The 13,068-nt window shown below is 35.9% G+C and overlaps 1 protein-coding gene across 5 annotated transcripts in view; it reads right to left on the reverse strand.

The window, feature by feature from the left end:
- CEP128 (centrosomal protein 128) overlaps positions 1-13,068 on the reverse strand; it is a 424,380-nt gene that overhangs the window by 236,584 nt on the left and 174,728 nt on the right. For all 5 annotated transcript variants that reach the window (XM_047795264.1, XM_047795267.1, XM_047795266.1 and 2 more), the window contains 2 exons: positions 6,483-6,659; positions 2,039-2,098 (listed from right to left, as the gene is read on the reverse strand). In XM_047795264.1, the coding sequence (XP_047651220.1) occupies positions 2,039-2,098; positions 6,483-6,659 (237 nt within the window). The remainder of the gene's footprint in view (positions 1-2,038; positions 2,099-6,482; positions 6,660-13,068) is intronic.

Below are 13,068 nucleotides of genomic sequence, written 5' to 3' on the forward strand. Positions count from 1 at the left end.
GCAACGCCAGATCTGAGCCGCGTCTGTGACCTACACCACAGCTCACGGCATCGCTGGATCCTTAACCTACTGAGCAAGGCCAGGGATGAAACCCGCAACCTCATGGTTCCTAGTCGGATTCGTTAACCGCTGAGCCATGATGGAACTCCTGTATGACTAAGTTTTAACACTGCACTTTTTGCAGAAGCCCTCTCTGGCATACCAGCAGCATTGTACCCTCCCATTCTGCCAGCACAAATAGCATAATCGGCTCTTCTTTCTTCTATGTTCCTTTATCAATGTCTACACATTTCCATAATAAAACATACCTTAGGATTTCTAAAATTTGTTTACATCTCCATTTTCCTATTAATTTCCATGTCTTAATACCACTTATATCCCCCATGTATATACACAAAAAAGTACATAATCAATAAATCTTGGCTGAATGAACAAAGACTTCAGAAGGTTATACACATAATGGTAATGACGTTAATTGTGAATCTGACATGGCATGTATTTAAAAAATTTTTTTTTTCTTTTTAGAGCCACACCTGTAGCATATAGAAGTTCCCTGAATAGGGGTCGATTCACAGCTGCAGTGCCACAGCAACACCAGATCTGAGCCACATCTGTGACTTACACTGCAGTTTGCAACAACCACTGATCCTTAACCCACTAAGCGGGACCAGAGATGGAACCCACATCCTCATGGAGACTATGCTGGGTTCTTAATCTGCTGAACTACAACGGGAACTCCTTCGAACAAGTTTTAAAGACTCAGGGAACTCACTGACATGGCATGTAATCCATTTTCCCATTCCCTTATATGGCACTGGGAAAGTTACATACTTTCTCTAAAACCTCATTTTGCTCATATTTTTAAATAAGGATATATTGTACAAACTTAAAGGTTTTGTTTCCTGCAATAAAATTCTAAGTTGGACCACAACTGGTGAGATTTATAGCACAGTTTGTTTTCTTATAGAGTTTAAATGGGATGGGAGATTTTAGTACCTTAAAGCCAAAAAAAAAAAAATTTCTAAAAAAGAATGCAAATGCATAAGTATTAGTACTTGAATAGACAGCTACATCTCATGTGGTCATAATTTTTCTATATATTTAAATTAATGAATTTCTGAGTTGATCTTATTTATGAAGATAGCTGATAACTATCCCACAGTACAGAAGAATCTTTTTGCTAAAATTAGCACACTGTTCTTACCTTCCATTAAATTTAAATCATGACATCAAAGAATCATAAAGCAGGAAAGTTATCTTCAGAACATAACATTTACATTTTCCATTTTATAAATGAGAAAACAAGACACCTAGAGAGTTAAGGATTTGCTTGAGCTACACAGAAATTTGGCAGGCTTTGAACTTGTCCTCCAGTACCAGAATATAAGTACATATGTGTAAATGAAGGTTGGTTACAGCTACCTTTTGTGGCCCTCCAGAGACACTGTCTATCCCAAGGAAAAGGCAGAAGAATTTGTCTCTCTCACAATTTTGATATTTCAATTTTGAATATCAATTTCAACATCAGTATCTAATTTTGATATTTCAACATTTTTAAGGAGTTCACATCATGGCTCAGCAGAAATGAATCCGACTAGTATCCAGGAGGATGTGGGTTTGATCCCTGGCCTCGCTCAGTGGGTTAAGCATCTGGCATTGCCATGAGCTGTGGTGTGGGTTGCAGAGGTGGCTCGGATCCGTGTTGCTGTGGCCATGGTGTAGGCTGGCAGCTGTATCTCTGATTCCACCCCTAGCCTGGGAACTTTCATATGCTGCGGGTGTGGCCCTAAAAGGAAAAAAAAAAGCAAACATTTTTACTTTATTCTCTTATTTCATACTTACATATTTACGTTAATGTTTAAATGTTAAACTAAAAGAACACAGAGGTTTCTCGAATGCATACAATGATATCTTCCCCAGCAATGAAGTATTATACATTCATATGCTCAGTTATATGCCAAAATATATGACTAGCCCAAATATGATGCCTTGAAGGTCATAAACATTATGATAGCTTTAGTATTCAAAGATTAATTACCTTGCTTTCTGCTAACCAGCGATGTGGGTCATAATTAATATCAGGACCAGATGAAAAAACCTATAAAAAAGCGGAAGTCATCTATTAAAAGTAATTTTTTTTTCTGAAATGAACTTATATATATGAAAATTGTTCACCATTACATCCAGAAGTTTAGTCTCTAGACATAAGGGTTTAAAAAGAATAGTGTTCATACCAAATTCAAAACCAATTCCCAATCACTGTTAATTTGACAAATGTCTGCTTATGTAAGCATGTATATGAGTATGTATCAACGGTAAATATTTACCTCACATAAAGAGACATGAATCAAGTCTCAGGTGCTATTACTGATAGCATCTCTGAGGCTAATTCCATGGAGTTTTGCATAGCAAGCAGACTCATATAAACCAGTTTACTTCATTTGTGTTTCTTTTCCTCAGTCTTGCTCCAGGTAGTGTATTTCATAGTGGGTTAGATGTAATTAAAAGGAAATTCTTTGTCTCATTTTTCCTTTTTAATTTTATACCATGAGGGCCATTTTGTCTCATTAATGGTTATACAGGACTGACATAACCTAATCAATATGACTTCATGCAAACATTCTTTATATTTCATAATGAACGACAAAATTCTACAATAAATAGGCTGTCTATACCAGCTGCCCTGACTTCTTCCACACCAGTTCATTTCTAGAATCCCATGCCATCTGGTTCTGACTTATTACTGATAAAACTGTACTCAAAGGTTTTCAATGACTTCATAATTGTACACACAAAAGTTCCGCTTAATTCCTACTTTCTTTGAACTTTGTGCCACCTATGATTTGCATCACTTTTTCCTAGAAATTTTCTGCTTAAAAATATCCTTCCCTCTGTAATAGATGTCTACTCCTATTCTCAAATACTTTCATACTTCCTGATGTGTATGCACATCACTCCCCTAAGGAATATCATTAGGTAATTCATTTAGACATATGATGAATGTATAATGAGTGCTGACCACATGCCATATACAAAAGTGTTGTCTTCTATTTCTCTCATTGTCTAAATCTCACTCAACTCTCCTGCTTTCCTGACCTCTTCAGTGAGATTTTCTTTAATCACTAGTTTGCTTCCTCTTCTACCTCTCTTCTGTCTTAAAATTTGTAACCATCCATTTTTCACTGATTATGATGGGTTTTTTTATTCTTTTATTGATCTATGCCATAGCCTCAAGTCTTCAGTAACCTAAGATACAGTGCCCAAGATAAAAGACTAAAATTATGTAAGACAAGTACAAATAATGTTCATTTTTTGTAATTTGCCTTACAAATTATATACAGCCTAGTGTTGAAGAGAACAGCCACTTGTTCACTTACAAATAGTGTAACTTAATTTCTCTAAGCTGTAGGTTATCATGTATAAAATGAGTAAACTACCTCATCAGGACAAGCTATACGTTAAATAAAATGACTGTTAGCATAGTGTCTGGCATATAGAACACCATACTAAGTGAATATCCAAGATGTCATCATCAATACATAAGTTCCAAAGTGTATTATTGACAAGAGCTCTTAACAGACATTTGTCATAAAAAACTTAAAGAAACATGATAATATGAACACATTATAAAAAAGACACTACATAATAATGATAGCTGTCTTTTGTTGAATATCTGCTAAGTGCAAGGTATTTCACACTATGATGTGCACCTGCTAAATCTTTTTTACTCTATTTTCATAATAACCCAACTTATAAATGGGACATGAGAGAGAACAGAGATTATATAACTTGTCCAAGGTCATGTATCAGCAATTTGGAGAGATTAAATTTGAACCTACATCTATCTTGAGCCACAGTTTATCCATTTCATGCTCTACGGATGTATAAATCTTTCACCTCTCACAGTCACTTTCTACATAAAGTGGCTGAAAATTTCATCAGCAATATTTCAAAAACCAACAAATGACAAGGAATAATTGGAACTATTTCACTTATGAAAACATTTTACAAGGACCACTGATCTACCCTGTACTTCTGACCTAAAGCAAAGAATCAATTTTATTTTAGCAAACATCTTGGTGGTTTCTGTGAGGTGAGAGCAAATGTTATGCTCTTGAGTGTTTCTTTTTTTTCTTAAGTTTAAAGGAATGAAACAACAATTTATTAATGGAAAGAGACCCATAATGAAAAAAAATGTACTCTTAAACAATATCTTTTTTCTGTGTTTTAGGGCCACATCCACAGCATATGGAGGTTTCCAGGCTAGGGATCAAATTGAAGCCACAGATGCTGGCCTATGCGACAGCTGCCAGCCTATGCCACAGGCACAGCAACTCGGGATCCGAGCCACATTTGTGACTTACACCACAGCCCAGGGCAATGCCAGATACCCGACCCACTGAGCAAGGCCAGGGATCGAACCCATATCCTCATGGATACTAGTCGCATTTGTTTCCACTGTGCCACAACAAGAACTCCTAAACAAAATCTTAATAGAATTTCCAATCTTTTCGATTTACTTTCCACCCATCAGTTGGATTGATTTAGTCTTTCTCTAGGGGAAGAGGTGTAAAGACCCATTACCACAGTCCCTACATTCCTGAAAGCCTATTAAAGAATAGGGTACTTTACAGAATATGTTGGAAGGACCATTTGAACCTCATAAAGAAATAAAAATATTTAAATAATCTGCTATCTGGACATTATATTTTAGCCTGTAATTGGCCTTAGGTTTATACATCTTATAACATGACCCAAAGGTTTCCATTTTTACATCTCTACTTGACTGAAAACAAGCCATCCTGACACAAATTTTTAAATGTAGAATAAATATTACATTGTTAATATGTGCATCTTTTCAATAAATTAGGATTTCAAGGCTTTAAGTATATGTAAAAAAGACAAGTCTTAAATACAGCAGCATTGGACAGGGAAAAGAATAAGCCAGCATTAAAATAAGAACTCAGAGTGTAGGTTTTCCCCTAAAGCCAATTACTTCTCATATTTGAATCACAGTCCCCTCAAATTTACATCTGAGCTAAAAAAAAGTATATAAAAATATATATTGTAGAAATTCCATCAACTTCACTAAATTCTACCAATAGAAATATTTCCTTTGAAGTTGAATCCTAAGACACAAGAGTAGAATTATCATTTTATGTTCTTTAAAACATTACTTAAGGAAAAAAAAAAAAAAAAGATGGCCAAGAAGAGGAGGAAAAAAGAGGGGAAAGTAGTATGGGAAAAAATATTTTATATGAGAAAAAAGATGAATGACAAAATAAAAGAAACACCTGAAAAGGTTAAGAAAAAAACCCTTATGAATAATACTGTAATTTGAGTGCTGTCATATCATCAAATGAAATAAATACAGGGGTAAATGATGGGCTAAACTATAATGTATTATGGTTATGCCATATCAAAGCAATGCAATACTCTCTGTATGTAATATAATATGTAATATGTACCAGAACCTAGAATCAAAAGAGGTGCTTAGCTCCAAGGAAGTAAGAACATCCATGATTACTTCTGTTTTTATTTGTTATTTCACTAGGACTACAAATTGAATAGCAATAAGCCATCTTTCCATTTTAAAGACAGGAAAACTAAATTAAATGTAATCTGTTTAAATAGGGAAGGCAAGTAGCATGGTGGTGACTTGTTAAAGCTCCAGAGTTAGACACCTAGGGTTTGAAGTCCTAGTTCTAGCATTTAGCGAGGGGCAAGCTACTTAACCCCTCCAAGCCTTGCTTTCTCTTGTTAAAAGTGGATTTAGAGAGTTCCCATTGTGGCTCAGCATTAATGAACGTGACTAATATCCATAAAGATGCGGGATCGATCCCTGGCCTCACTCAGTGGGTTAAGGATCCAGCATAGCCATAAGCTGTGATGTAGGTCACAGACACAGCTTGCATCTGGCGTTGCTCTGACTGTGGCATAGGCCAGCAGCTGCGGCTCTCATTTGAGCCCTGGCCTGGGAGCTTCCATATGCTGCACATGCAGCCCTTCAAAAAAGGAAAAAAGAAAAAAAAATGGATTTAATTTAAGTACCTAAAGGATAGGGTGGTTTGAGCAATTAAGGGAGAGAATATATACACAGTATCTGTAAAATAACTAGTAGTCAATAGACGCTAGCCAGTAACATAGTAATAACAACAAAAATGTCTATGATAATATAAAACTCAAAATCCAGGCTTTCTGCCTCTAAGAATATTTTTTTAGTCAGAACTGCTACCTCTCTTGTATGAAATTTTCTTTTACAGAGTGAGATGCAGGCAATTCAGTGGAATAACAGCACACTTTCTCCCACCATGACTGGGCAATAAATGAAATAGCTCATTCTAAAAAAATGCAAGGTGTTATTTTGTTTCATAGAACTTTCTGGAATAAATATGAGACAACAATGTAACCATGCATTAAAATCTTATTATAATTATGTATTAGGAAACTAACTAAAAGGCACAATGAGAACTCATAATTACTTTCAGTTTCTCCATTGAGTCCCTGGAGAAAGTTTTACAAGCTGCATCAATTTCCTTTCCTATCACACCAAGAATTGATTCCTGTTCAGTCTCCAGACAAAGAAGTTGATCCTTGAGCTGCAATCTGGCCTCTTCCATCCTCCTTAAGTGCTCTTCTTCATTGCTTATATGTTTTTCCTAAGGTATTGAGAAGAAATAGAAGTTAATTATTAAGTGGAGGCAAGAAATACATGTAATATTTCTACAACCAACTCAAAGAAGCATATTAGAAAATAGGTCTTTGTTCCTAATTTACTTTGTTAAAATAAAATATTCTTCCTACTCATTAACTGAGGTCAAGTAATAAGGAATTCAGAAGTAGGGCATTGAAGGAAAGAAATAGTGAGTGGATACATGGCAAAGAAAATTATAGTAATTCTGTAACCAAATGAAAAAAAAAGAAATTTTAAAAAATCCTTCACTGTTTTAATAACACTGTGCTATTAATGGATCAGAGAGTAAAAGCTTATACCACAAACTGACTTTGAGCTTTCAATAACTATTAGTAAAACACCAGAAAATGCAATATATCAAATAAGACAATGTTAGTTTGTTTGTTTCAGAAAAAAAAGTGTTATTACTATATTTATCTCATCAAAACAGTTTTTTAAAACTGACTCTTAAGTTTTCAAAAGCAGTCATACTGCATAAATGCCGTGAGTCATGAAAATCTGGTAGAAGATGGAGGTACTTTTCAAGTAAGCAAACATACTTCATGAAAAGGGGTTTTCTAAAGAATGCTTTAAGAGATTACAAGGACTTGTGGACCCCCCTAAGCAAAATAATTTTCAATCATTATGATTACACAGTTTTATTAGAAATTCATTAGAGAAATTCAAGTGGTATTGCACAAGGCTTGGAGGAAGATAACAAAATCACTAGAATTGTAAGTATAATCAGTGGAACGAAAGTCAGAATGGCTGCATGGTCTTGCCTTCAGTATTTAGACAGTAACCTAATCATCTTTACCTGTCATAGTAAAAACAACACAAGCAGGAAGAGTACATGGACAACAAATCAGCTTGAATTTAAAATAACAAATAGACCTATCCCATGAAAATTAATCATGGAAGACAGAATGGTATTTGAACACAGTGATCACACTTCCTTGCAATTCAACTTGCTTTAAAAAAAATGAATGAGGCAGAGCAAGAAGGCAAAGGAGTAAGAGGTCACACTCACCTTCTCCCACAAACACATAAAAAAAACACACCCACATGTAAAATGACTCACAGAGAACATCAACTGAATGCTGGCAGAAGAACCTAAACCTCCAAGAAGGGCAAGAAACTCTGAAAACACAACTGGAAAGCAACCACTTAAATAAGCCAGCATACAGATATAAATATGAATATGTTAAAAAAAAAAGACATCAAAATCATACAATGTGGGGAAGGAAAGTAAGAAAATATAGATTCTCTTTTTTTTATTTTAATGATGTGTTTGAGCCTATATGATTATCAGACTAAAGCAAGCAGGTATAGGAAGCTGTTAACATACTTAAAAGACAGGGCAACCACAAATCAAAACTGAATATTACATTCACAAAAAAAACAGAAAAAAAAGTATTCAGGCATAAAATAAATGGAAACCATCCAACCAAAAAAAGAAGAAAAGAGAAACATAGAATCAACTGGAAAACAAGGTTTAAAATGGCAATAAATGCATATCTATCAATAATCACCTTAAATGTCAATGGACTGAATGCCCAAATCAAAAGACACACAGTGGCAGAGTGGATAAAAAAGCAAAAACCTTCAATCTGCTGTCTACAAGAAACTCACCTTAGGACAAAGGACGTATAAAGATTGAAAGTGAGGGGATGGGAAAAGATATTTAATGCCAACAGACAAGACAGGAAAGCAGGAGTTGCAATATTCATATCAGACAAAACAGACATTAAAACAAAGGCCATAAAGAAGGACAAAGAAGGACACTATTTAATGGTTAAAGGATGATTTAAGAAGAGGATATTACAATCATCCACATATATGCCCCTAATATAGAAGCACCCAGATACCTACGACAAATACTAACAGAAATATAAGGAGAAAGTGACGGGAATACAATCATAGAAGGAGACTTTAACACCCCACTCACATCCATGGACAGATCCTCTAGACAGAAAATCAATAAGGCAACAGAGATCCGAAAGGACACAATACAAAAGTTAAACATAATCGACATTTTCAGGACATTATATCCAAAAACATCAGAATACACATTCTTCTCAAGCGCAGATGGAACATTCTCAAGAATTGATCACATACTGGAGCACAAAGCTAACCTCAACAAATTTATGAGTATACACATTGGAGTTCCTGTAGTGGCTCAGTGGTTAACAAATCCGACTAGGAACCATGAAGTTATGGGTTCGATCCCTGGCCTTGCTCAGTGGGTTAAGGATGTGGCGTTGCCATGAGCTACAGTGTAGGTCACAGACGTGGCTCAGATCTGGCATTGCCATGGCTGTGGAGTAGGCTGGCGTCTATAGCTCCAATTGGACACCTAGCCTGGGAACCTCCATATGCCACAGGTGCAACCCTAGAAAAGACAAAAAAAAAGATTATAGAAATTATTTCAAGTATCTTCTCTGACCACAATGGCATGAAACTAGAAATCAATCACAGGAAAAGAAATAAGAAAAAACTGACTACATGGAGATTAAACAACGTGCTGCTAAAAAACCAATGGGTCAATGAGGAAATCAAGAAGGAAATTAAAAAATACCTTGAGCAAACGATAATGAAAACACGGACATTCAAAATCTATAGGATGCCGAAAAAGCAGTGCTCAGAGGGAAATTCATAGCAATACAGGCCTTCCTCAAAAAAAAAAAAAAGAAAAGAAAAGAAAATTCTCAAATAGACAACTTAACCCATCACTTAAGTGAATCAGAAAAAGAAGAAGAAACAAAACCCTGAAGTTCACATAAGGAAGGAAATCATAAAGATCAGAGAGGAAATCAATAAAATAGAAATGCAAAAAATAATAGAAAAAGATCAATAAAACTAAGAGCTAGTTCTTTGAAAAGGTAAATAGAATTCACAAACCTCTGGCAAGACTCACCAAGGAGAGGAGGGAAAAAACTGAAATAAATAAAATAAGAAATGGAAAAGGAGAAGTCATAACAGATACTATAGAAATACAAAAAAAAACATTAGAGAATACTATCAACGATTGTATGCCAACAAATTTGAAAACGTAGACAGCTTTCTAGAGACTTACAGCCTGCCAAAACTGAATCAAAAAGAAATAGATCACTAAAAATGAAATTTAATATGTCATACAAACATTCCCTACAAGTAGAAGTCCAGGTCCAGATGGCTTCACAGGTGAATTCTACCAAACATACAAAGAGGAACTTATATCCATTCTCCTTAAACTTTTTCAAAAGATTGAAGAAGAAGGAACACTCCCAAAGACATTCTATGATGCCACCATCATCATAATTCCAAAACCAGACAAAGATAACACCAAAAAAGAAAACTATAGGCCAATATCTTTGATGGATATAAATGCAAAAATTCTCAACAAAATTTTAGCCAACCCAAATCCAACAATATATTAAAAAGATCATACATTATGATCAGGTGGGATTCATCCCAGGTTCACAAGGGTGGTTCAACATATACAAATCAATCAACGTCATATACCACATTATCAAAAGAAAAGTCAAAAACCACATGATCATTTCAATAGATGGAGAAAAAGCATTTGACAAAGTCCAACATTCAGTCAGTATAAAAACTCTTACCAAAGTGGGTATAGAGGGAACATTCCTTAACATAATAAAAGCCATTTATGGCAAACCCCCAGCAAATATAATACTCAATGGAGAAAAGCTGAAAGCCTTCCCACTAAAATCTGAAACAAGACAAGGATGCCCACTCTCACCACTTTTATTCAACATAGTATTAGAAGTCCAAGCCATAGCAATCAGACAAAGGAAATAAAAGGCATCCAAATAGGAAGAGAAGAAGTAAAACTGTCACTGTATGCAAATGACATGATACTACATATAGAAAACCCTAAGGACTCAACTCAAAAACTACCTGAACTTATCAACAAATTCAGCAAAGTAGCATGATGTAAGATTAACATTCATGGAGTTCCCATCATGGGCGCAGTGGTTAACGAATCCGACTAGGAACCATGAGGTTGCGGGTTCGATCCCTGGCCTTGCTCAGTGGGTTAAGGATCCGGCATTGCCATGAGCTGTGCTGTAGGGTGCAGACGCGGCTCGGATCCCGCATTGCTGTGGCTCTGGCATAGGCCGGTGGCTACAGCTCCGATTAGACCCCTAGCCAGGGAAACTCCATATGCCACAGGAGTGGCCCAAGAAATGGCAAAAAGACAAAAAAAAAAAAAAGATTAACATTCAGAAATCAGTTGCATTTCTGTATACTAACAATGAAACATTAGAAAAGTAATACAAAAATACACTACCTTTTAAAATTGCAACTAAAAAAAATCAAATACCTGGGAATACACTTGACCAAGGAGGTAAAAGACTTATATGCTGAGAACTATAAAACATTACTCAAGGAAATTAAAGAGGATGTAAAGAAATGGAAAGATTTCCCATGCTCCTGGGTTGAAAAAATTAATATTGTTAAAATGGCCATGCTACCCAAAGCAATCTACAGAGTCAATGCAATCCCTATCAAATTACCCATGACATTTTTCACAGAACTAGAGCAAACAATACAGAAATTTACATGGAACCATAAAAGACCCAGAATTGGCAAAGCAATCCTGAGGAACAAAAACCAAGCAGGAGGCATAACTCTCCCAGACTTCAGGCAATATTACAAGGCCACAGTCATCAAGACAGTGTGGTACTGGTACCAAAACAGACATACAGACCAATGGAGCAGAATAGACAACCCAGAAATAAACCCAGACAGCTATGGTCAACTAATCTTTGACAAAGAAGGCAAGAACAGAAAATGGGAAAAAGACAGTCTTTGCAGCAATTGGTGCTTGGAAACCTGGACAGCTGCATGCAAATCAGTGAAACTAGAACACGCCCTCACACCATGCACAAAAATAAACACAAAATGGCTGAAAGACTTAAATATAAGACAAGACACCATCAGACTCCTAGAAGAGAACATATAAAACTTTCTCTAACATCTACCTTACAAATGTTTTCTCAGGTCAGTCTCCCAAAGCAACAGAAATAAAAGCAAAAATAAACCAATGAGACCTAAACAAATAGACAAGCTTTTGCACAGCAAAGGAAACCACAAAGAAAACAAAAAGACAACTTACAGAATGGGAGAAAATAGTTTCAAACGATGCAACCGACAAGGGCTTAATCTCTAAAATATACAAAAAACTTACACAACTCAATAGCAAAAAAACCAACAACCCAACTGAAAAATGGGCACAAGACCTGAATAATTTCTCCAAAGAAGATATACAGATGGCCAAAAAGCACATGAAAAAAATGTCCAACATCAGTGATTATTAGACAAATGCAGATCAAAACTACCAGGAGATTCCACCTCACACCAGTCAGAATGGCCATCATTAATAAGTCCACAAATAACAAATGCTGGAGGGGGTGGGAAAAAAAGGGAACGCTCCTGTACTGTTGATGGGAATGCAAGCCGATACGACCACTATGCAGAACAGTATGGAGGTACCTTATAAAACTATATATAGAACTACCGCATGACTCAGCAACCCCACTCTTGGGACAAAACTTTCCTTTAAAAAAGACACGTGCACAGCATGTTCATTGCAGGACTACTCACAACAGCCAAGACATGGGAACAACCCAAATGTCCATGGACAGATAATTGGATTAGGAAGATGTGGTATATGTACACAATGGAATACTACTCAGCCATTAAAAAGAAAAAAATAATGCCATTTGTAGCAACATGGATGGAACTAGAGACTCTCATCCTGAGTGAAGTAAGTCAGAAAGAGAAAGACAAATACCATATGATATCACTTATATCTGGAATCTAACATACAGCACAAATGAACCTTTCCACAGAAAAGAAAATCATGGACTTGGAGAACAGACTTGTGGTTGCCAAGGGGGAGGGTGTGGGATGGATTGGGAACTGGAGGTTAACAGATGGAGACTATTGCCTTTGGAATGGATTAGCAATGAGATCCTGCTTTTTAACACTGGGAACTATGTCTAGTCATTTCTGATGGAGCATGATAATGTGAGAAAAAAGAATCTATGCATGTAGGTGTAACTGGGTCACCATGCTGTACAGTACAAAATTGACAGAACACTGTAAACCAGCTATAATGGAAAAAAATAAAAATCATTATATATAAAAAAAAGAATGAAATACTCTCTGCACAAAAGAGAGTCTTTTCACAACCTGTCTTCTGGCCTTCTCTACAACCTTCTCTCCATCCTTTCCAATCCCCCTCATACTTAAACTAATTGCGGCTTCTCAGGAATGCCTACATATGTCTCCTTTGATCACATATGATCTGAACAAATCTGCTTGAAATTGAACTATTTTAAAATGGAGCTGGTAGACAAGAGACAGCATTTACATTCATGAGT

This window comes from Phacochoerus africanus, chromosome 9 (assembly GCF_016906955.1).
Source record: "Phacochoerus africanus isolate WHEZ1 chromosome 9, ROS_Pafr_v1, whole genome shotgun sequence".
In the NCBI taxonomy this organism is placed as follows: Eukaryota; Metazoa; Chordata; class Mammalia; order Artiodactyla; family Suidae; genus Phacochoerus; species Phacochoerus africanus.